The 26,592-nt window shown below is 40.9% G+C and overlaps 1 protein-coding gene across 2 annotated transcripts in view; it reads right to left on the bottom strand.

Moving 5' to 3' along the window:
- Positions 1–6,873: 6,873 nt before the first annotated feature.
- SLC2A9 (solute carrier family 2 member 9) overlaps positions 6,874–26,592 on the bottom strand; it is a 239,006-nt gene continuing 219,287 nt past the window's right edge. For both annotated transcript variants that reach the window (XM_045019458.1, XM_045019456.1), the window contains one exon: positions 6,874–11,090. In XM_045019458.1, the coding sequence (XP_044875393.1) occupies positions 10,833–11,090 (258 nt within the window). In that variant the 3' untranslated portion in view covers positions 6,874–10,832. The remainder of the gene's footprint in view (positions 11,091–26,592) is intronic.

The raw sequence follows: 26,592 nt of genomic DNA, 5'->3' as shown, positions 1-26,592 counted from the left end.
ATCCAACTGTGCTACATGCCACTTTCTTCAGCTAGGAGTTGTGGGAAGGTGGAGTGAATCGCAGTGCATCATGGGTGTGGGCTCAATGCCCCATGATGCAGTTCTTTCTGTTCCAGCATTCCATGGGCTTCCGACTGCATTTTGTGTCATTTTTCAGCAGCCCCTTTTTACTGTGTGCCCACCATCTCTGTCTGAAAGGCTGGATCCCGCACTGTTCTCTACTGTGGTGGTCACTGTTATGAATACATCGCAGATGGTCATGCAGTATATCACGCGCTCGCAATCTGAACAGGAGTTGCCTGACTTGCTGCGTGCCATGGAAAGAAAAGTAATCTGGTGTGTGTTGTTCACGGAACAGCTGAACACAGTGGACTGTTGCTTTTGGGCTCGGGAAACAAGCAGAGTGGTGGGATTGCATTGTGATGTAGGTCTGGGATGATGAGCAGCAACCGCAGATCTTTCAGATGCGGAAAGCCACCTTCCTGGAACTGTGTGCGGAGCTTGCCCCAGTGGCACAAGGACACCAAAATGAAAGCTGCCCTCTTGGTGGAGAAGCACGCGGTGATTGCTGTGTGTAAACTGGAAACTCCAGACTTTTACTAGTTGGTCATGAATCAGATTGGAGTCAGAAAGGCGACTGCTGAAGCTGTGTTAATGCAAGTGTGCAGGGCCATTAATTACATCCTGCTATAAAGGCCTGTGTCTCTTGGAAATGTGTGTGAAATAGTGGATAGTTTTGAAGCAATGGGATTCCCCCACTGCAGAGGGGCAATTGATGGCATGCATATCCTAATTTTGGCCCCAGACCATCTTGCAACAGAGTACATCAATAGAAAGGGGAACCTCTCTATGGTATTACAGGCACTTGTGGATCACCATGAGCCTTTCACTCACATCAATGTGGGGTGGTTAGAGAAGGTGCATGATGCACGCATCTTCAGGAACACCAGTCTGTACAGAAAGCTCCAAGCAGAGACTTTCTTTTCAGACCAGAAGATTCCAGTGGGGGATGTTAAAATGCCCATAATGATCCTGGGAGACCCAGCATACCCCTTACTCCCATGGCTTATGAAACATAACACAGGAAACCTGGACAGCAGCAAGAAGCCCTTCAACAAAAGGCTGAGCAGATGCAGAATGACCATGAAATGTGCCTTTGGCAGATTAAAAGCATGCTGGCGCTGCCTGTATGGCAGGTTAGACCTAAATGAGGAAAACATTCCCATGGTCATAGCAGCCTGTGGCACACTCCATAATATTTGTGAGGCTAAGGGTGAAAAGTTTCCCCTGGGGTGGAGCATGGAAGCTGATTGCCAGTCTGCTGAATCTGACCAGTCAGATACCAGGGCTATTAGAGGAGCATAACAGGGGGCTATTTGAATCAGAGAGGCTTTGAGGCAACATTTTAACAATGACTGCCTGTAATGTGTCTTTCTATACAGCACTCTGCCATGCTTATCTTGCCGCCTTGCATGAGAATTGTGATGATTCCTGACCAGGATTTGTAGTCAGCAAATGATCAAATTGCCACTATGTATTAGTACCAGCAGCCAACCACCCTGTGTAGGAGACAAAGATTTGTTATCTTTCAGAAAGTTTTTATTACATACCAATTAACACCGCACATACAAAAGGCTTGGTGGGAAGGGAAATAACAGTGTAGGGCAGCGTATGCTGTCATAGCTGTGTGTATGTCCAGCTATCATGTTGGAAGCTCTACGAAGGGGTGGAGTGAATAGGGGAGTGTGACATTCTGTGAAGTTGCAAGGAATGTGTGAGAGGAGTTGGGGGAGGGCATGGAAAGCAGTTCTGTATAGGCTGCAGGGGGGAGTGAGCATGCATGTATTCTGCCTGGAGCGTGATTTGGGACTTCAACATCTCTGTTTGCTCCTCCATCACCTTTATCATCCACTCCTGGCCCTTTAAAACGTGTTCCTCACTCGCCTTTCTGTCCTGCCTTTCTATTTTACATTTTTGCTTCAGGGTCTCTCTCCATTCCCTGCATTTTTTTTTAGCCCTCTGAGGATTGGAGTACCTCTTGGACCATGTCCTCCTTGCTCTACCTTGGCTGTTTCCTTATCTGGTAGATGCACTCCACCAGTATGTAGGGGGTTCTCCTGAACGCCACATCTGCAGAAGCACAAGAAACAATACATAGAAGCATGATCATTAGTTCATGCAGAGCATTGAATTATTACAGTAAAATACATATCTCTTAATGTATTAATCACTGTCTCACTGTCTTTTGGCAAGGACTTATCACGGTGAACACACTAAACATGGTGAGTTCAGCCCAGGTGGGGGCTGGATTTCAAGATGGGGCAAAGGGTCTAGGTGTTTTTTAAGAGTATCTGTGCAGGCGACTAGGAACAATATTGTAAATTCTGTCACCAATTTCCACACAGGGGTCATTGAAACCAATCTCTCACTCCTAAGGTAAGCAAGGATATACAGGGCATCTGCTGCATGTGTGCTACTTCAGACTGGGTTCCTATGTGGCTTGCCTGTGTGCTGCTTTGGTCCCTGCACAAATCATGGCTGATGGGCGCAGGAAACTTTCCGGTGCCCAACGGGGGAAGAAACAAGCAGCTCTGCCAAAGAACCTTCAGCAGAAGATTGGCGAGTACCTCCAGGAAAGTTTCCTTCAGATCTCTCTGGAGGAGTCCTGTGAAATCTGTGCATTAACACACTGTTCTGCCGCACTGCTTAGCTACACAGCGGAATGTGGAGCACCCTCAAACATAGCTAGTCTTGTACATTTCTATCCCTTCACCCACTTCTAGAACACACAGAGCAAAGGACAGCTTCCCTGCACAAGTTAACCGAGCAGCATCAACTTAAAAAGATCACTAACCAGGGTTCTCCTCTGCTGAATCATGCGTACCAGAGACTGACTGCTGGGACTGGCTAGATCCCTCTGGAGTGGAAGAGGTCCTGACTTCCTGTGCTGCTGGACAACCCTGCTGTGTGCTCTGCATCATCCTCCAACTTGACCTTCTCAGCCACAATTTCATTAGAGCCACTATCCGCTGCCTCCAGCCCCAACAAAGTATCCACAAGGTTCTTGGTGGTGGAGGTGGGAGTCTCTGCTAAGGATGGCTCCTTATAGAAGCAGCAGGTCTTTGGCGCAGCACCGGAGTGCTGGTTTGCCTCTCTTGCCTTCCTCAGCTCCTTTATCTTCACACAATGCTGTTGCCTGCCTCATTTATAGCCCTTATCACACAAGCCATGAGAAATCTGCCCATAGATATCTAAGTTCCTAGGGCTGGAGTGGCGCTGGGACTGCAAGCCTCCTCTCCCCATACCCTGCAGATCCACCGGGTCCTGTGTACTCTAAGCAGGAGAGCGTTTGCTGCGTGGAACTGCCATGGTCAGCTGGGAAGATGTTATGTGAGCAGTTCATGCTGAGCAAACAGGAAGTGAAATTTCAAAAATTCCCAGACCTTTCAAGGGGGAGGTGCAGAAGCCTGCGTACCTGGGTGCAGGGCAGCAGAGTTTGAACTGCTGACCCAGGGCAGCCAGGATGGGCATTGTGGGACACCTCCTGGAGGCCATTTACAGTGACATAATCAAGCCTGGTGTCTACACTGACACTTTTGTTGATATAACTTTCCCACAAAAAGCTCTACGTCTCTTGTTGAGGTGGTCTGATTTTGTCAGCAAAGCAGGAGAGTTTTGTCAGAAGTACCATTGTAGTGTGCACACCTCCAGTTTTGTCAGCAAAACCCGACTTTTGTTGACAAAACTGTATAGTGTAGATAAGGCCGAAAACTATTTTAATGTAAGATTCAGAGGAGTAGTTATCCCCTAGAGAACAAAATCTGATGGATTTTTCCTATGGTTTTGGAATAGTCATTCCTGTTTTTTACATAGGATCAAACAACCCTTTTTATTCGCTAAAAAGAAGCTGACAAGGCTACCTTAATTCTATACATGTATTTCAATAAGGTTTGGCCTTGAAAGGGATTAACCACTTCCCTTAATGCATCGTCATAGATGTTAGAGACTACAAAGGAATTCATTTATCTACTTCTATACCCTTTCACTTGTTTATTTCCTCTAAGTAGCTATTTACCATCTTCCTTCCTTCCTTTCAAAACCAACATGAAAAATTATTTATAAAATTGGGCAAAGGTGAAACAAATATGAGGGGGTGAGAATGGCACATTTCTTGACTGCCTGCTGCCCATATAAGTTGCCAATTGCCCAGGTAAAGAGGGGGGGGAAAAAGTTACTTTCCCCACTAAAGGCCAATCTGCCCCATTTCTCTTATCGGAATGTTGTCCTAGCACACCGTAGAATAGTGTCTGTTACATTTTCACCATTTTGGGAATTATCTTTGCATAGTTTTCCTGACATCTCCCACTTTGTGTTCTTTCCCTAGCGCAACAAACTCAGCTTTCACTTTTTTTCAAATGCCAGAAGCGATGCTTTTTTTGCTTGCTCTGGCTCACTGCCTTTGTACTCCCTGACAACACACACATTCTCTCTTATTCAGCCAAGACAATATTGTTAATTCATTATTTTATCTAAAGAGGCAATTACTGGTTCAATACTGAATGTGGCCCCCTACCCCTGGAACTCCCTTTCTGGTCCTGAAGGCCATACCTCTACTCTCTCCATTTATATCCCATCCTCAAAATATACTTCTGGGAGACTAGTAAACCATAATCTCAAAACAAAAGGAAGCCCAAGTAACTCTTAAAATGTGTTCAGCAGGTGTGTGTGACCTCACAAATTTACTGTTATAACCACCCTTATCCTTCTCTCCCTCAAGCCTGCCCCCACTGAATTTGCCAACTCATTCTGTAATCTCTTCTGGGCAGGGACTTCGGCTTTAAATTGCATAGATTTATTGTACAGTTCATCTCCTCTTAAAAGTTCTGATCCAAAGTCTATTGAAGTCCATGGAAAACTCCCATTGACTTCAATGGGCTTTGGATCAAGGTGTCAAATGATTTGCTATCACCTGTTTAAAATATAAAGCCATTCTTGAAAGAACGTTGCTTAAGTAAACTAGTTGTATAAATTTCTTGTCAATCAAATCTTATCCATTACATTTACATCTTATCAACATCTACCCTAATCCCCTAGTCCAGGTTCCCAAACTGTGGTCTGCGAGCTCCATTCAGCTGGTCCAAGGATAGTTCCCTCTAAGATGCACACCTGGGCAGCTGCACATGAGAGAATGAAGGGCCACCCACCTAATTAGTGGAGGCGTGGCTCCAATTAGGTGCCTGGACCCTGGAGAAGACACACATGTAAGATGAGGTGGTGGCCTTGCAGGGAATATGGGATAGGTGGGAATAGGTGATGGGGTGAGAAGAGTGGGTGGGGGGAATTTGGGATGTGCAGGGCTGCGACGGCCAGAGAAAGTGGCGACTTTTCCCAGTTCCAGGGCTGCGGCTGCTGGGGAGAGAGGGCCCACCTTCCCAGCCTCAGCTCTGGCTGTTGTGGTGGGGGAGAGACCCCACTCTTTCCCAGCCCCAGCTTGGGGGTTGCTGCTGTGGGGAGAGAGGGCGCATCCATCGCATTAGAAAGGTAAGACTACTGATATTAAAATTGTGTGCTTTTATTTGTACAACAAAACTTTTTTTTTTTAATATAGCACTTTTATTCAAAGCACTTTACAATAGTTAGCTAATAGTACAAACAACATTTGGAAAGATCATTAAGTGGCCCACCAAGACCCTCAGCAATTTTCAAGTGGTCAGTGGAAAAAATAAATTTGAGAACCACTGCCCTAGTCTTTCCCTAGTCCCTTTAATTTAACTTGTTTGAAGTAAAAGTATGTCCAAATGTCCTGACATCCCTGCAAAGAGAATTAGAGATGGACGCAAAATGGAATCTCATATCTGCATACTGCCTTTGGAATCCAGTGAGTCTGGATTCACAACTGTGGTTCTATGTCTGCTTTATTGTTTTGGGGCTAAACTGAGTCCAAAACCTGTAGAGAACCTGTTTCCTGGAGCTAATCCAAAAGACAAACCAAGATGGTGGAAATCCCACAAAAAACATTAATTTTATCCACTTTCCTTTGTGCAGAATGGTAGGGCAAAATAGCCATTGGTATAATTCAGCCAAGTTGTGATAACTGTTTTTTTGTGTATGTTATGATAAAATTAGTCACAAAGAAAGAGTTAACTATGCTGAATTTAAAGCTTTTGCATTTAATTCAAGACCAAAAATGCGGCAACATTTATAGTGTTAAATATATTTTCCACTAAAATACGGATCCTTTAAATGAAAATTGGCTTCAGAATTTTAAATATGACATTTCAGAATTTAATTTTTGCAATTTTGAGATCTAAAATTTTTGGATATCTTTGAGAAAATAGCCATTTTATTGAATTTCATAGAGCTCTTCTTTCTAACAGCCACAAAATTGCTTAAAACAAATGACAATTTCTGTGCAAAAATCTTCAGAAAAATGCTTACCCAAGTCACACATCTTTAGTCGGTACCTATTCTTTGAACATTTATCTTCAATTAGTGTATAGATTTATATCTTTAATTCTAATCCAAACATGTATTTAGTGAGATCGCCATCATTCTGATTGTAGCAAAGTATTCTGTCAATATACAAACAGGTCCAAATATGATTTTTTTTTTCTTCAAGAGCTTTGACCTAACCAGCTATGGAGTTTGAAAAATAACTTAACTTTCAAGGCCTGACTGTACATAGAAGATTTTAATGATGAATCACATGAAAACTCAAGTGGGCTTTACAATTTGAAACTGAGTAATGATACCTTACATTCAACTTTGGATAATCTCACATTCATTTCCAGAAATGAAACTGAACCTGGCATTTTGTTGTTTATACTTTATCTGGCTCTCACTGTATATAGATTTCACTCATCAGTCACACACTTACAATCCATTTTTAATATGCTTTAAAAACAGACACATAGTCCAGCATTTTCCCATTCTTAATTCCGAATATAGCGAAACAGAAGCACAAGTGGAACATTCATTGACAAATGTACAGGTTTGGCTGTAGACAGTTTGATTTTTCTATTTTGGTATATATTAGTGAAAAACGGTCACCATATTACATTCTATCCTTTGATCATTGAAGTTATAGCACCCTAAAAAGGGGGAAAATGTTGCTACACAATACTTGAGAACAATTCAAAACCACTCTTGGGGTTAGAGATGAGGGAGTTATGCAAATCTTGGGTGTTCCCAGAAACCAAGCTTGAATATATAAACACACCCCCTGGCCAGCGATTGGAATGTTTGAACTAATATTCTCTGATGCTGACATTATTCTCACTCTGTACTGCTCTCTTATAGAAAGATTTGGAGCAAATCAACAGGTATCTAACTGCACCCCCACAGCTCCCTATCCTACAAGCCCAGAAGGCCCTAAACTCAGCAGAACTGATGTGATTCAGTTCTGAGGAGACAGGACATGGGGGTGGGGGCATACACAAAGGGATTTGCACTCCTTATGTGCCATGGAGACTCTTCTATGATGCCTCTCTCTGCAGCAGTGCATGTGTGCACATCTAGGTTGAGGCAAGAGAGGGGCCAATGGAGCTATATGTCATGGCACCTTCACAGAGAGAGGATGTAGGAGCCCTAGTTGCTAGTACTATAAAAGCCCCTTAGTTGTGAAGGGAGCTTCCACCTGACCCCTCTCTGATCCTCTATCCAAGCTTCATTTACACATGCTTTGTATGCATGGCAGGAGAGGGGTGAACAACATTTGGGTCTTAAAAAGGTGCTGAAAGAACCTGCATAGCCGAGCTCAAAATGAGTGCTAGCGGTTGTATTCTATTATTGAAGGGTTAAACCTTGCTTCAGAAGTTCAGTAAGACTGATGCCAATGCAGTGTTAATTTATCAAATGTCAACATTATCAAGGATTAATGCCTATCAAGTACTTAGAAGATGAGCAGCATGAAGTATTTTAATAGTTGTTGTTGTTGTTGTTAAGACCCTAATTATGAAACCTAACTCAAGTGAAGTAGTACCTTACTCTGAGAGCAAGCCCAACTTGTGATGTAAGGTACCCCTCAAGTTGAGTAAAAGGGCTTGATTCTCCCACCAGGTATCTATCAGACAGAGAAGGAAGGCCTTTATGCTTGAAGGGGGATTTTAAATGTTAGTATTGTTCACCAACCCAGCAGCACTGGGTTTGGTTTTGGTGATTTTTGAGGTTTTTTTTTTTAAACCCATGTAGCAAAAAACAAAAGAAACCCAAGAAATAAAGACAAATAAAACCACACACTGCACATAAAAGCTATGTAGTTTCAAGTACTTTCTTTAAGGAAACATATCTGTGTAGTTTCCCCCCTAAAGATTTGATTAGCCCTAACATATTATTCTCCATCGGCATAATCCTGATTCATTACACTTTTCTTTAGCAGCAAAAACTCCACTGTCAGTAGCTACCCAGTGTATAACCTGGTAACCATTCTTTCCTATTACCCAGCAATGAAATTGCTCTGTTGGGTAATTAAGTTCTAGAAATGGTTAATATGTAGTATGTACACAAATACACAAATCACAGTATATTGCATTTAGAGAAACAAGGTGGGTGAGGTAATATCTTTTACTGAATCAACTTCTATTGGTGGGAGACAAGTTTTTGAGTTTACACGGAGCTCTTCAAGTCTGGGAAATGTGTTCAGTGTTACAGCTAAATACAAGGTGGAACAGATTGTTTAGCATAAGTAGTTACCACATATTTCAAGGAATCATTCAAGATGAAGTATCCAGTTAACATGTCTTCAGTCATGGGGGGGGGGAGGAGGAGGAGGGAGGAGAAACTGAGGGGAGACTATATAGATTATTGCTTCCTCTTCCCCACCCTTTCTTTCCTTCTCCTATAACTGGACAGGTGGTAACTGGCCACCTCACCTTGAATAATCCCTTGAAATATATGTTAACTACTTATGCTAAACAATCTGTTCCACCTTGTATTTAGCAGTGACACTCTAGGTATGTCTACACTGCAATCAGACACGTGCCACCTGACTCCGGCTCACGGGGCTTGGACTAAGAGGTTCTTTAATTGTGATTGTAGATGTTGGAGCTCAGGTTGCAGTTTGAGCTCTGGGACCCTCTCACCTCACAGGGCCCTAGAGACCAGGCTCCAGCCTGACCCCAAACATCTACACGGCAATTAACCAGCCCCATAGCCTGAGCCCCAGTCAGCTACCATGGACCAACTGAAGTACCCTCTGAGTACATTTCCTGGACCTGAAGACAAGCTCTGTGTAAATTGGAAAGGTCGTTTCTCTCTCCCCGCAACAGAAGTTGGTCTAATAAAAGCCATTACCTCACTCACCTTCTCTCTCTAATATCCTGGATCCAAAATGACTAAAACAACACTGCATACGGTATAGATTATTTGACAACAACTTATCTTAGGTTATGATTAAAAACATATTAGGTTAAAACCTGAAAAAAAACAAAGCAAACATCTGAGAACAATTTTTAAAAATAAAATATACATGTCAAATTTACACTTTTAGCATTGTGCAAAATAGCCCATAGGGAAACATGGCTCACCCTAAAAGATTGCACATACTCATTGGGGACTTATCCCCAGGACTGCTAAGTACTTTGGATTTATTTTATATAAAATGATGGGATTTATTATTTTATTTAGAAAGTGCTTATCCCTGTAGTACCTAGGTAGTTAAGGAATTAAAGGAAAACAACTGAAAAATATTTTTTTTAAAAAGTGAGCCATTACTTGCCTAAAAAACACTAAGACTCAGGAAGAGTAAACATCACAAACCCCTGCTGTTTTTCTATCATGAAATTAAATGGATATTGGGTAACATTTTTAAAAGCACCTAGAAGACTTAGGAGCCTAAGCCCTATTTTCAAAACTGACTTAGGCACTTCAGAGCATTAGTCCCATAGGCCTTCAGTGAGACTTTGGCTCCTAAATCACTTTTGAAAATAGAACTTGTGCTTTTAAAAAAATATTACTATTCTTCAAGTCTGGACAGCTCAATGTTTATTTTTTCTTCTACTGTACCTATCTCCCCAGAGCCCACTATTCAGAATATGAATTCAGAATAGGCAGAGTTTTTGTTTTTAGAACAATTGCTTCACTGTTATTTGCTTTAAACAATAGAAACACAGTGCGAGCAATCCAGTGCTCTTGCTGGTATTTGTGGGATGGAGGGAGAAAGCATGTCAGTAATTATGGAAACAAATTGCAGTTTCCATCTTCTGGAGACAGTGGGAGCGAGAGAGGGTCTGATGAGGAACCGCAGCTAAACTTAAAAATGAAGATGGAAAGATACCATGAGTGCCCCTTTCATTTTCATGTTTCATTTCATTTTGAAGTGCAATTTTAACAGCATATTGGGAAAAGCTAAGAAATAAACTTGCCTCTCCTTTTCTTCACATTCACTGCCTCACACCCAATCTCTACCACTAGCATATAGGTCCACCCATGCAAGCTGGCATGCAGCTGCTGCTTTTAGCTGCATGCTGATCAGCCAGTCCTTGCTCAGGATCCCTCCACCCAGTTCCCATTGCTAATCCAGTTTCCCTCTCTTAGTCCTAATCCCATCCCACTCCATCCACCTGATGATCCTTTCCACAGGTTTCCTGGAAACTCTGGGTCTTGTTCCCACCAGATGTCTGTCCCTCATATATCAGCTTCCCTCCAGAACCTTCCCAGCTGCCACTGATTTACCCAATGCTCATAGTCCCCTGAATTAAAAAAACAAAACAAAACACAACCACATACACAGGGGTATTAATAACACAAATATGGAACTGCTAGAATTATCACATGCTTTCCAAACCAGCAAAGCATGTAGGTTTTTTTTCCCCCATACAAAGAACACTGAATTCTTAGAGTATACTGTTTTTAGTTTCACCATTCTCCAGTGTCGAAGAGAAGTTATGTTCTTGTTCTTCACTTGATTTCCTTTCTGATGGAAACTGGCTCATCTCCCGCCCTTCTAAAGTCACTTTATTCCTTTTGGCAAATGCCTGGCTGATTTCATTAATGGTCTTATTTTTTGTTTCGGGTAGGACAAAAAACAGGTAAGTAGCTCCAGCAAGGCAGACGACAGCAAACACCAGGAAACAAAATGTCCGTAGTCCAGCCTGTGAACAGAAAACAAACAAAACCAGCATTACAGATACTAGAGAGGCAAGAATCTTATGAATATAAGTAATGCTTGGGAATTGTTTGAAAGAAACAGTACATTGAACATACAGAACAGCAGCCTGGGTAAACTGCATTTAGAGTGGGAGACCTGGAGCAATTTTTTTATCAAGTACAATAATAGGTTGCATTAATTGCACGTCAGCAGAGCAAGTCATTACCAGTTTAAACATGCTATTTTTTTCAGTTACTTCATGAGGAAGGGAGGGTATAAAGAGCTTCCTCCAACCTTCTCCAGGGCTCTTTCTTAAGGGCCAGAGCAGGAGCGCAGAGGATCACAGGGTTGCAATCAAGGTGCTCCTGAGGCATGTTGCACTCTAAAGCAGGTGATGGTGGAGTCACTCACATGACTTCAATGGGACCCGAGGTTGTTCATCACCTCTGAAAATCAGGCCAGTTACTTAGGTGCCTAAATATGGATTAAAACATCTAGCTTTGAAAATGCTGACCAATATTTTTAGTAGCACCCCATTGTAGTAACCCATTGTACTTAGGTTAGCACAATATTAAGAATCTGTCACAGCCCTCAGGGAGCTGAATGAAAGTTTTGAGATTATAAAGCCAAACAGATTCCCCCCCCCCCCCCCCCCCGTTTCTAAAGTTATAGAGTGTATTATAGAGGAAAAGATGTTACCGTAAGATCTACTTTTCTCATAAGAAAAGAGAGAGATCATTGCAAGGATTAACTAAGATCAGTGATCTGCAATCCAATCCAAAATGTACATCCAAATGTACATGCTTCTGATTTTACTGCTGCAAATGCTCTACTGTACAAAAAAAGTGATCAATAGTTTATCATGAAAACTCTAGCCAGATTGTAGGACTTGCATATTATCAAAATGACAGAGTTTCTATACTGCTAGGTGTTAAATGACCTTTGTTAGATTAATTTTTCAAAATGTTCTGTAGTATTTGAGTGACAATATTGCAAGGTACAGTTTCTTTAAACTGGGAACACAGACTGACATTCTGGCCCCACTGAACCTGCCATTGACTTTAGTGGGGCCAGGATATCAACTGGAGTTTTGAAACATCTCCCTTCTCTGTTTTTATGTAACTTCATACACTCAAAACAGATGTGTACAGTACCAAGAACAAATCTTTGACTTATTTTTATTCACAGGGCAAAATTTAGAACTAAGCATTGGATGCAGACCTAATAAAAGAATAGCTTTGCAGATTTTCCATGACATCTAACATGTGGCCATGAGTAAAGAATACAGGGGAACTAGACATTACTTACACACACACACTTTTCTAAGACAGAGGTTGCTAAAAGGCAAGTTGTATAGAAGACAAACAAAGACTGATTGGAGCAGGGGCACTGGCTCCTCAATCTCCCCCTCCCCCACTGATACCCATAGAATAGAATATCATAGAATACCCTAGTTGCCAGACTTCAGAGTCGCTCTCACTCTGCCTGGCCTAGTGATGTATTTAGTCACAGTAGAACAGCTTCAACAGGAGAGAGAGAGGGAACCCCACCTCAGAATATCCCATAGTTCAGTGGTTAGAACACTCTCCCGAGAGGATCTGAACAGGAAGCGCCCACCTTTCACCTCTGCTGAGAGGGTGGAATTAAAGTCTTCCCCATCCGAGGTGAGTGCTCTAATCACTAGACTAAAAGTTATAAGGTGGGCACCTCCTGCAGCTGTTTTGTGGGGAGTGAGGCAGGTGCCTAACCCCTTCTCAATAGAGTTGACTTAGATGCCTAAGCCAAGGGACTCCAGGAGGGGGTTCCTGGTTGCAATCAAAGGCAGAAAGACTCTTCCCTGCAAACCTGGTCTTAGGTGCCTATCTCCTTCAAAGGGGTGGGGCTTAGCATGCACCCATCTCCTCAGCATCTCCCATTGGCTGCCTTGAGCAGCTCCCTGCCTAGCCTGCTGGCTTTTGTGGATCACATTATATGGTATCTATTCCTCCCCATTCATTGTATAGAGAGCCTCGCCTAACTAAGCCTCATGGATCACCATTGGTTCCAGTGATTCTTCTATGCACCTAAAAGTTAAGCATTGTGAAGCTCTGTGTCACTTTGCCTAAGTCTCATTTGTGTACCTGGGCCCAAGCCACTACCCTTTCCTCATTCAAATTCTGCTGAAAAAACTCATCTCTGCAGTGAAGCCTACAAGAAGTGAGCTAAGATTTGTGTATATATACACATTTACAACTGCTCATTAAGTGTATAAGAACAGATGAGATTTTCACACAATCTTTATGACACCCTGACTTTCCCCAACCTCATAGTAGAGTCCTTCCCTCATTTGTTGTCCCACATCTACATTCTAGAATGCAAGCTCTTTGGTGTGTGGGGCATGTGTTTGTACTATGCCCAACACTATTTTACAGGTCACATTCCGTTACCATCACCTAAATAACGGGTGTCACAACTGATGCAAAACAAGACACTCTCTGGTGAAGGCTAAGTCCAATACAAGAGATTTCTTACAATGTCATTTTTAATATTGTGGCTGAATTACCAATTGGGCTAGTCACAATGTTTCCATGGATAATTTATCATCTGGCTCTGCCCTTTTATTCACTTCTGTAATGCAAGGAAAGCTGAATAAGAACCCCTGAATGCATCAGCAATTTTCTCTCCAAAAATAAATTAAATCCCAGCAGCCTAGTACTCCTGAAAAACCCAGCAATAATAAGAGCATGTACACGTGCAACGAGGGGAAATGTTCTGGTAAGGAAGCAGATCTGGCTTTCAAGCTTATGAACAGACAGAAACAAATGGATTTAATAGCTATGAAAAATAACTTCACAATGTCTCCATAAGTTATCCTGTCATCTTGAGCATTGTAATTTTGAATTGGAGTTTTCAGCATTTGGAATTGTTTAATAAGGTTGCAGTTTTGTATTTGTCACAGCACCAGGTGGCTGGCTGCTGCAGAATGAAGTAGGGGCTATCTAGCATGGAAACCGGCATGACTAGAACAGGAACAAGGGCCAGCTGGTGCAGTGAGATGAAGCTACTGGCAATGAGAGAGCTTCCAGCCAGGTAGTAATGTGGAGTAGATTGGACAGGCTGCTTCTTTTAGGAGCTAGGATCACCTGGATGGGTCTTTGCCTGTGGATTGGTTGAACCCTGGTTGAATGGCATTCGGCCTATTACAAGACCTGCAGGTAATTACCTTTGATGACTCATCACACTCTCTAGCACAAGGATGATTCAACATGTTTAAGCAGGCTGGGGCTCAGAGGTAACTCAAGAATAGGCTGGCTCAGACTCAGAAGGATCATATAATTTACTCACCTGCCATCCTCTTTTAAATCTCTCCATAAAACATACCTTTGCCATTGTGCCTACAAACTAATAATGTGTTGCGTTGATTAGGCTGGCAACCAAATACCTGTGACTAATTTATACAAATGCACCTCTTGCTTCTGCTACCTTGTTCTCTCACCTTTATGCCTGCCTTTGTTTATTCACCTGCTGTGTCTTGTTTAAATCCTAGATTCTGAGCTCTCTGGGGAAGAGACTGGCTTTGTACTATTTGTTTGCACAAGGCCTAGTATAATGGTGCCTTGATCCCTGACTGGAAACATTTGGCATTTCTGCAGCAGTAATAATGATGTGTACTATCCTCATTGGTACATTTAATTACAATGGTTCTTTAAAACTAGCTGATCCTTTATGAAACATGGGATATATAAGAGTAATAATGTATCTCTTAAGTCTCATGTAATAGCTTGGCATTAAAAAAAAATTCTTATTTAAATATCATGACAACAAAAACCATTAAAAGCTCCTCTGATACTGCCAGAAGCTATACTTAGCATATGATGATAGTATATCAAGTGGGAACCAAGTCCATTAAAGGGAGTTACACTACACCTCTCAAGGATAAACCATTGCTAGACTCTGCACTTTCATGGAAAATATTTGGCAGAATAAATTTTGCATACACTATTGTATAAAGCAGGGGTTAAATTCTGAAATCTTTATGTAGGAAAACTCCCACTGGGGATGTCAGGACTTGGCCTTAACTTTGTTTAATTAAATTTCAGAATTGCATCACATTGTTGACTCATTCAATTTGTGATCTATTATAAACCCCACATCCTTTTCAGCAGTACTGCTGCCTTAGCCAGGTATTCCCCATTTTGTAAATTTGCATTTTATTTTTTTCCTTCCCAAGTGTAGTACTTTGTAATTGTCTTTATTGACCTTCATCTTGTTGAATTCGGATAAGTTCTCCAATTTGTCAAGATCATTTTGAATTCTAATGCTGTCCTCCAAAGTTCTAGCAACCACTCTCAGCTTGGCCTCATCTGCAAATTTATAAGTGGACTCTCCACTCCTTTACCATTATCTAAGTCATTAAGGAAAATATAGACATGTACCTGACCAAGGGCTGACCTCTGTGGGACCTCACTAGATATGTCAGCAAACCACTGATAACTCTTTGAGTATGGTTTTCCAATCAGTTTTGCACCCACCTTAAAGTTATTTCATCTAGACTACATTTCCCTAGTTTGTGCATGGGACTGCATCAAAAACCTTACTAAAAATCAAGATATATCATGGTTACAGCTTCCCCCCCACTATCATCCATTAAGTGCTTACAAACTGATTGTTTAATAATTAGTTCTAGTATCTTTCCAGGTATCAAAGTTAGGCTTTGATTCCCCAGGTCCTCTTTGTTCCCCTTTATAAAGGCAGGTACTGTGTTTGCCCTTCTCCAGTCCTCTGGGACATCAACTGGCCTCAACCTTCTTGATGTAATCTGTTGTTAGCTCTCCCTCCCTGTTAAGTAGAGGACCTACACTTTCCTTCTTTCTCATGCCCCTAATGTATTTATAGAGCCTCTCCTTATTGCCTTTTATGTTCCCTGCTAGGTGCCTTAGACTTTGATTTTTTCCCTACATGTTTGTGCTAGTCTTTGTTAGTAAGGCCATAAGGGACAACTAGATTTAGTCTGACCTCTTGTATATCACAAGGCACCAACATTGCCCAGCACCTGCACACTAAATCCAATAACCAAAATTAGACCACAGTATTACAGTCCACAGGAGATTAGACTATTATCTGCCACAGGCAGAAAATAGGTGAGACTGAGGTACACTAGTGCTTGAGGCCCATTACAATGAGATATACCCAGATAATCCTGGCAATTTCCACACACCCATATGCTGCAGAGGAAGGCAACCGCACTGCCAACTCAGCCACTGCCAATCTGAGCTGGGGGGAAATTCCTTCCCGACCCCACATCTGGTGATCAGTTAGACCCTGAGCATGTGAGGAAGAACCAGCTAGGCAAGCATCTGAGAAAGAGAATGCTTGTTGCCACCTCAGAGCCCTGACCCACACTGCCCAATGTCCCAACTGCAGCCGTGGCCATCTCTGATACTTCAGAGGCAGGAGATTTAAAAAACAACAACACAAACAAACCACCCCTCCCATTATCCATTGGTGGAAAATAAAATCTCTTTGACCCCAGCCACTGGCTGGCTGAAACCTTGAACCATGAGGAATATAAAACGAAGTGGAAGTGAGCTGTTGAGCCCTGCCTCCTACCATCACAAGCCTCCTACCATCATTGGTGCCAGATGGAAGATACTGGTCTTGATGGACCAATGAACTCATTAGGCATGGAAAATCATGGCAAATCTTATGTGACTATTATGTGAAGCAAAAGATAAGATAATATATAGATAAAGTATGAGTAGATGGCTGCTACAGGAAAGATGTTGATAGATCAGACAGGATAAAGGGCTGGGTCTTTATCCTGTTGAAATTACCTATATTCTCCTCTTATTTGTATGTGCATTTATGGTGTTTATAGGAACGAATCCCACCTCTGTAATTTAGTTTCCCTGATGTCTGTAATCTCCCTTCCTTGTATACCTCTACCTCGATATAATGCTGTCCTTGGGAGCCCAAAAATCTTACCGCGTTATAGGTGAAACTGCATTATATTGAATTTGCTTTGATCCACCGGAGTGTGCAGCCCCGTTATATCGGTTGGTGTTATATCGAGGTAGCGGTGTATTGTATTTATATCACTGGCTCCTTGCTAGATATGGCCCCATATCCAGTGAGGTGCTGTTTAGCTGCAAATATTTAGGAGTCAAATCCCAAGATCTTTTGCTTAGTTAGACTTCTGTGGGAATTTGTATGAGTAGAAAGTGAGCTTGAGCCTCAGTTTGTCTCCTTGATTTCAAAGAGAATCACAGATACTCAGCACTGCTCTGGATTAGGCCTCATAGATCTTACCGTACAGCTTTTTATTCACATGAATACTCTCACTGAGTGATGTCAATAAAGTTTACATGCCTGAAAAAAGGTTTGTAGGATTGGAGCAGGTTTAACAATAGGAGGGAGTGGCACAGAAGACCACCTTATGTACATTCTACTCATTGAAAAAAAATTGGGGGGGAAAAAAGGAAAAATCTATTTCCACTTGATGTAATTATTTTAAACATTTAAAGCAGATACTGGCTTAAATATATTCAAAACAATGTGTTGAAAAAATTGAGTTCTTGTAAAAAATGTTCTCTCCAGTCGCAGAAAATTTTGACTTTTCATCAGAAAACCAAACCTCCTCCTTCCCCTGAAACCAAACTTTTTGGCTGAAAATCCCAAAACAACAAAACCAAAAAGTTAATTTTTCAGGTTTAAAATTTTGAGAAAAGAAGACACTTTAAGGTGAAAAATTTCATTTGATCAAAAGGTCTAGTTTCCTATTTTCAGCCAGCCCTATTGCTTGTTTCTGGAAGTCTGAAGATGATCTGTTTTCCTCTATATTTTCTGCAACTGATGAAGATCTGACTAAGAGCAGAAAAATGGAAAACTAGGGGGCTTTGTTCATTATATAGGCAGGGTGGACATTAAGGGGCCCATCCTGACTGCCCTGATCTTCCACTGAAGTGAACAGCAGTTCAGCGCCCTCAAATACCTCCCAGGATTCAGTCCAAGATGTGCTAAGTGGTGAAACAAGAATTAGAATCTGATTTGCAGCTGTGTAATTTATATGCATTTGGATGAAAATGCAGTGTACCTTCTCAACAGGATAAAAGATACAAAAATGTTCCAAGCCTGTGTAGGGTTATTAGTGTGTGCACAGATAGAAAGTATAGGCATTACCTTCCCCCCACCCAATCAAATGCTGAAAGACGCTGAGTACTGATTTTTGCCATTATAAAAAATCATTTCTTTCAAATTGCAGCACATTGCTTATGGAGCAAGTATTAGAGAGCTCATTTTCAAATCAAGAAAAGTTAAATTAGTTGAAAAAAGATCTAGTATTAAAATGTTGCTATGATTTTTGTATGTGCTGAAAGATTTTTTTTAAACTTAAAGCTTTCAAAAGCTGTTAAAAAGAGGAAAATCTACACCTGTTTAGATTAATAGGTTACATTCTGTAAGTACCATAGCCTGGAAAAATGTGGAATTGGTTGAGTACAGTCCCTTGCTGGATCGTTTAATAATGTGTCAATTGATTCCTTATTCAGTCCATGTTGCTGTAGGGCTCAGTTACTAAGTGGTGGTGTGATAATTGTAAAGAGGATAAAACTACCACTTGGCAGCAGGTATTCTCAGAAACAGACAGGAGAATAAGTGAATGAATTCATCTTGGAGAGGTGTTGAAGAAACTTGAGCTTTTGAAACAGGCCTTTTAAAATCTTCTCATTTGGAAAAAGAAACTTTAATTATCTTGCTCTGTGATGTTGACTTGATATTTTTTAACTGCACTGTGAGCCTTTTTGAGATTATTCTCTATGGAAATGTAATCCAAAACCAAACTAAGATGTATTTAGTATTTATTTTTATTTGTACCTGATTTGCCATCTCTAGAATAGCAGCAGTGTTTCATAATTATCTGATTACCCCATTACTTGTTTGGGGAATTTTACCTGAGGACTGTTGCCCTTCTCTTCATTTTCTTAATCTGCTGTTAATTTTACAGGGGCAAAATTAATGACATTTCATAGACTCATAGACTTTAAGGTCAGAAGGGACCATTATGATCATCTTGTTTGACCTCCTGCACAATGCAGACCACAGAATCTCACCCACCCACTCTTGTATCAAACCTATGTCTGAGCCATTGAAGTCCTCAAATCATGGTTTAAAGACTCCAAGGTGCAGAGAACCTTCCAGCAAGTGACCTGTGCCCCAAGCTGCAGAGGAAGGTGAAAAACCCCCAGGGCTTCGGCCAATCTGCCCTGGAGGAAAATTCCTTCTCAACTCCAAATATGGCAATCAGCTAAACCCTGAACATGTGGGCAAGACTCACCAGCCAGACACCCAGGAAATAATTCTCTGTAGTAACTCAGATCCCACCCCACCTAACATCCCATCACAAGCCATTGGGCATATTTACCGCTAGTAGTCAAAGACGAATTAATTGCCAAAATTAGGCTATCCCATTACACCATCCCCTCCATAAACTTATCAAGCTTAGTCTTGAAGCCAGATATGTCTTTTGCCCCCACTACTCCCCTTGGAAGGCTGTTCCAGAACTTCACTCCTCTGATGGTTAGAAACCTTCGTCTAATTTCAAGTCTAAACTTCTTGATAGCCAGTTTATATCCATTTGTTCTTGTGTCCACACTGAGCTTAAATAATTCCTCTCCCTCCCTGGTATTTATTCCTCTGATATTTTTATAGAGAGCAATCATATCTCCCCTCAGCCTTCTTTTGGTTAGGCTAACGAAGCCAAGCTCTTTGAGTCTCCTTTCATATGACAGGTTTTCCATTCCTCGGATCATCCTAGTAGCCCTTCTTTGAACCAGTTCCAGTTTGAATTCATCCTTCTTAAATATGGGAGACCAGAACTGCACACAGTATTCCAGATGAGGTCTCACCAGTGCCTTGTATAACGGTACTAACACCTCCTTATCTCTACTGGAAATACGTCGCTTGATGCATCCCAAGACGGCATTAGCTTTTTTCACGGCCATATCACATTGGCAGCTCATAGTCATCCTGTGATCAACCAATACTCCGAGGTCCCTCTCCTCTGTTACTTCCAACTGATGCCTCCCCAGCTTATAGCAATAGTTCTTGTTATTAATCCCTAAATGCATGACCTTGTACTTTTCACTATTAAATTTCATCCTATTACTATTACTCCAGTTTACAAGGTCATCCAGATCTTCCTGTATGATATCCAGGTCCTTCTCTGTATTGGCAATACCTCCCAGCTTTGTGTCATCCGCAAACTTTATTAGCACATTCCTATTTTTTGTGCCAAGGTCAGTAATAAAAAGATTAAATAAGATTGGTCCCAAAACCGATCTCTGAAGAACTCCACTAGTAACCTCCCTCCAGCCTGACAATTCACCTTTCAGTACGACCCGTTGTAGTCTCCCCTTTAACCAGTTCCTTATCCACATTTCAATTTTCATATTGATCCCCATCTTTTCCAATTTAGCTAATAATTCCCCATGTGGAACCGTATCAAATGCCTTACTGAAATCGAGGTAAATTAGATCCACTGCATTTCCTTTGTCTAAAAAATCTGTTACCTTCTCAAAGAAGGATATCAGGTTGGTTTGGCATGATCTACCTTTTGTAAAACCATGTTGTATTTTGTCCCAATTACCATTGACCTCAATGTCCTTGACTACTTTTTCCTTCAAATTTTTTTCCAAGACCATGCATACTACAGACATCTAACTGACAGGCCTGTAGTTGCCAGGATCACTTTCCCCCCCTTTTTTAAAGATAGGAACTATGTTAGCAATTCTCCAGTAATACAGTACAACCCCTGAGTTTACAGATTCATTAAAAATTCTTGCTAATGGGCTTGCAATTTCATGTGCCAGTTCCTTTATAATTCTTGTATGAAGATTATCTAGGCCCCAATTTCATCCCATTAAGCTGTTCGAGTGTGGCTTCTGCCTCAGATGTGGTAATATTCACTTCCATATCCTCATTCCTATTTGTCATCCTACCATTATCCCTAAGCTCCTCATTAGCCTCATTAAAGACTGAGGCAAAGTATTTGTTTAGATATTGAGCCATGCCTAGATTATCCTTAACCTCCACTCCATCCTAAGTGTTTAGCGGTCCCACTTCTTCTTTCTTTGTTTTCTTCTTATTTATATGGCTATAGAACCTTTTCCTATTGGGTTTAATTCCATTTGCAAGGGAAAACTCTACATGGCTTTTGGCCTTTCTCACTTTATCCCTACATGTTCTGACCTCAATAATGTAGCTTTTCTTGCTGATCACTCCCATCTTCCATTCCTTGTAGGCTTTCTGCTTTTTCTTAATCACCTCTCTGAGATGCTTGCTCATCCAGCTTGGTCTACAACTCCTGCCTATAATTTTTTTCCCCTTTCTTGGGATGCAGGCTTCTGATACTTTCTGCAACTTTGACTTGAAGTAATTCCAGGCTTCCTCCACCTTTAGATCCCCAAGTTCTTCAGTCCAATCCACTTCCCTAACTAATTTCCTTAATTCTTTAAAGTGAGCCCTTTTGAAATAAAAAAACCCTAGTCACAGATCTATTTTTGTTTATCTTTCCATTTAGTTTAAACTGAATTAAATCATGATCACTCGAACCAAGGTTGTCCCCTACAACTATTTCTTCTATGAGATCCTCACTACTCACCAAAACCAAATCTAAAATGGCATCCCCTCTTGTCAGTTCAGCAACTACTTGGTGAAGGAATCCATCAGCTATTGCATCTAGGAAAATCTGAGCCCTATTATTATTACTAGCACTTGTCCTCCAGTCTATATCTGGGAAGTTAAAGTCTCCCATATCACACAATTCCCATTAGTATTTACTTTATTGAAAACACTAAAAAGGTCTCTATCCATATCCAAATCAGATCCTGGTGGTCTGTAGCACACCCCAAGCACTATCTCAGGAGAGGCTCTAGTAGCTTTCTTCCCCACTGTGATTTTTGCCCAGACAGACTCTGTCTTATCCATTCCACCCCTTCTTATTTCTTTACAGTCTACCTCATCACTGACACACAATGCTACTCCACCACCTTTGCCTTTATTTCTGTCATTCCTAAACAGCACATACCCTTCAATACCTGTACTCCAGTCATGACTGCTATTCCACCATGTTTCTGTTATCCCTATAATATCCGGTTTCACTTCCTGCACCAGTAGCTCTAGTTCCTCCATTTTGTTACCTAGGCTCCTCGCATTGGTGTACAAACATCTTAATTCTTGCTGTTTGGCTTCACTCACGTTCTTTACCTGATTAGGCCCACACGTTCTACAATTGTGGGGTTTGGGTGTTCTTAATCAATTCCCAATTATCATTCTTATTTTTCTGATTAAATTCTGTAGCAAGGCCCTTTGTTTTCTGAAAAATCCAGTGGAATATATTAGACATTCTGCATCAGTTCCTGAATTTACTGAATTAAATATGAAAGTGAATAGCACCATCAATGAATTTCAGTTTACTCTGCTCCTAAATTTGCAGTTTTCAATGTCAGATTTTGACATTGCACATCTGCATTTTAGAAATTGCCATGAGGGCAACTTAGAGGTTATGATAAGTGACTAGGGATGAATTGGAGTTTCTGGCGCATGAGAGGATATGTGATGAGATCTGATAAGCACACTGATTGGATGTTTCTACTAAAATGATCAGCAGTGAAGTATTTACTCATGATGACATTTATATTTGGGACAATATGTTTCAGAATCAACAACCAATTGAGATGAATACATTGGTGAAGAAACCCTATATGAACTCCTCGCATTCTACTTTAGCTAGCAGTAAAGCAGTAGGTGCAGGAGGTTTAAAACAGATAGTAAGAAAGTCACGCAGTCTTGATTTGAAAACATTATGAGATGGAGAATTTACTACGTTCCAGTGGTTAATCATCCTCACTGCTAAATATTTTGCCTAATTTCTAGTTTGAATTTTTCTGGCCTCGCATTCCAGCCTTTCTCCACTAGACTAAAGAGCCCACTAGTAGCCTATATTTTCTCCCCAGTCACCTCTCAGTTTTCTTTTTGGTAAATTAAACAAACTGAGCTCTTTAAGTCTCTCATGATAAGGCAATCTCTCCAGGGTAAGGCGTTTTGTCTCTCTTTTCTGTACCCTCTCCAATTTTCAACAGCCTTTAAAAAAATGTGGATACCAGACCTGTATGCAGTATTCCAGGAGGAATGGGGAGGAGATTCTGAAAGGCATAAATTGCAGTTAGATGCCTAACTCCCATTCATTTTATATTTCCCCCTTAATACATGATGCAGCGTTTTATTCTGTATGTGTAGTAGAATAGCCCTAATGAGCTTTTCCTTGTCTAACTTTCACATAAGAAAGTGAAAAGAAATGCTGATTACTTTGGTAAAAGATTTTGTCATTTCTCTAACTACAGACATAACTATTTTAAAACACGTATAAAAGCATAAAATAACTTGATTAAGATAATACCAATGGTTAGGGAAGCCTTGGTTCTCACTTTTTTTGTCAGAAATCCCCATTATTCAAATTATTGTACAGTATAATTAAAAATGTATCATTACACATTTGTGAAAATAATCAAAAGGAACCCTACTGGGTAAATGAATCTCAGGAACTAAAAAGGGGAATCTCGAGTGTAGAAAAATGAGGTAGAAACAATATGGAGGTTCATGCAGGGTGCTAATGAAATGTATAATGATGTGGAAGTGCCACTTCACCGGGAGAAATGAAGACACACATGGGCCAAAAAGGGAAACAGGAGAAAATGGAACACATATCAAGACTCATTGCACATGCAGAAGGAACAGAATAAGCAGCACTTCCTGGCACAAACAGTTCTTACTGTGCAGAGATCCATCTGGACTATGATGAACAAAGCGGATTTTTTTTTAAAAAGACACTGCAGTGAACACCATTCTTAAAACTGGACAAAAATCAACATGTATCACATTTCTCATACTCCAGCATTCTGACCAATACAGCAGTATTGGCAGGACAGTTATTTCAGTTCTGCTGATTTTTGTTTTTAATCAAAATGTCTTAGCCTTCAAAACCTTGCAGACTGAGCGCTTACCTAGGTCTTTATGTATTCAAAGCACTACACAAATATCATGCAACCTATTGTCCCCACTGCCTCGGCCTTGCTGCAAGGGATGGAGCTGGGAAACAAGGTCTCTGCCTCCTCCTTGTCCCTTTTGGGATGGTATGAGTCTCCAGGGGAAGAGAAAGGAGAGGAGGGGGGAAAATCACAGCCATCACTGAGGATAGGGAAGTACACAGATCCTGAAAGGTGGAAGGAAGGCTCCTCCCACTCACTACCAGGCCCAAACTAATTACTTCACTTTTGATCCACCAATTTCCTATGAAATTATAGCAAAAAGCTTATTCTTCCTGAGTGTATTAGAAATTATATATATCCTCATTATCTAAACTATCAGTTTTTCCATTTACTTTCCCTGGTAAAGCACAGTTACTGTGTGATATTCTCAGGCTAGTTTCCAGCCGATGACTTAGGACTTGTCTGACTGAGGAGTTCTGTCTTGTTTCCCTGCTTCAGGAATCCCCTTCCTCCATCTCCAGGTCTGCATCTGACAGGCTACTCCTACCTGATGCTCAGGCAGGTGGGGAACAGGTTATGTACTCACTCTCCTACAAAAAAGACATGTATGTGAAACTGCCAATTCGGCTATCTCACAGCATAACGTTGGTTTCAAATGTGAGCGTTAATTTAACTTAAATCATCTAAAAGAGCAACCTGAAATACAAAGTAAGAATACATCAGTGTAACATCTTGAATTGCTAAAGAGACATGAAATTAATTGGAGACGCAGACCGATAATCATTCATATGTACTATTTATGTAGCTCTTTACATTTACATGGTGCTTTGCAAAATATATAAAATACAGTATACAGGATCTTTGTCCCGAAGAACATGCAATCTAAAGCCCTGATCCTCCTGTCAGACCCAGCCAGTGGCAGAGGTCTGCCTATGCAGACCTTGTCATTGGGTTTGGGCTTAACATGCATTAATATAAAACTGTTCTACTAAGCAATGATTTGGGGTCTGATCCTGCCTTCCTTATGCAACCAAAATTCCCAGTATAGCTAGTAGAAATTTTGGCTACGAAAAGAGGACCCAATTCTGTGCAGTGCTAGGTGTCCTCAATTCACATGAGGTATGGGGGGAGGGATAGCTCAGTGGTTTGAGCATTGGCCTGCTAAACCCATGATTGTGAGTTTAATCTTTGAGGGGGCCACTTAGAGATCTGGGACAAAAATCAGTACTTGGTCCTGCTAGTGGACTCAATGACCTTTCAGGGTCCCTTCCAGCTCTATGAGATAGGTATATCTCCATATATTCAGTAGCTGGTATAATCCGACCTCAAATGTTAGGCTGAGCCCTTGAAACATGTATTATAAATACACAGATTTGCTTAAATAGAATCAAAACTGGTCAAATAACATTTTCTTTCAGCAGCATGGGAAGAACTCAGGCCTGGTCTACACTACACAAAGTTGCTTTGGCATAGCTATGTTGTCTAGGAGTGGGAAACATTCACGGCCCCTGAGTGATGTAGCTCTGCTGACAGAACCCCCAGTATAGATGCAGCTATGCCGATAGAAAAGTGCTTCTGTTGGCCTAGCTAACATAGTTCAGAGAGGTGGTGTTATTATGTTGGCAGAAAAACTCTGTCAGCTGAGTTTCATCTCTACTGGGGTGTAATGTAGACATGGCCTAAACACAAAAGAACAGGACAGATATTTCATGGCATTATGGATAGTATTCATATCCATAAATCAGTGTAAAAAAAAAAAAGCAGTGTCAGTATGTCACGATGACTGCTTTAAGGAACATAGCAGTCAGACCACAATTCAATAAATATTCTGGTAATTTACAGTCAATTGTAAGGCCACGGTTAGGTTCAACTCACACAAATCCTTTAGTTAAATGGCACAGGAAATCACTTAATAAGGCTGTGTAAAAAGAGAACATTAAACTAGCTATTCCATGTTTGTTCTATTTTGCCAGATTCAATTCTGAGCTTCCCTTGAGCAAATATTTGCAATACTTCTGCGATTAAATTAAAAGAATTGTACTACAGAACAGTTACTTATCAGCATAATGGAGTGATATGGAAATTCAGAGGAGTGAGTGGAGCTGGGTGAACACCGCAAAACAGCGTTTACAATCAGTCGTTTGAAGTCTGTCCCTTTGTATTCACAAATACTCACATGAATGAATTTTTGTTCCCATGAATGTTTGGGGAATGGATGGTCCCTATCCGCAGGCAGGCAAGAGTATTTGCTATATGTTATTCATTATTCTCCTTTTAAAAATTTCATTCATCCAATCAAGGAACAGAATTAGTAATTGTGAATTATGAGCAGTTTATACAAAGAATTTGCAAACAGCATATCGGTTGAAATTTGTTTGTATAAACTTTTCAAACAATTACAAATAAATTAACAAAAATCAATCTGTTCATGAAGAATTCACGAACAAAACAAAAGGTTTGATTCATTAAAAAGACATATTTACA

This window comes from Mauremys mutica, chromosome 5 (genome assembly GCF_020497125.1).
Source record: "Mauremys mutica isolate MM-2020 ecotype Southern chromosome 5, ASM2049712v1, whole genome shotgun sequence".
Classification (NCBI taxonomy): Eukaryota; Metazoa; Chordata; order Testudines; family Geoemydidae; genus Mauremys; species Mauremys mutica.
The sequence above is the reverse complement of the archived record's forward strand: the minus strand, read 5'-3'. Positions and strand labels throughout refer to the sequence as shown.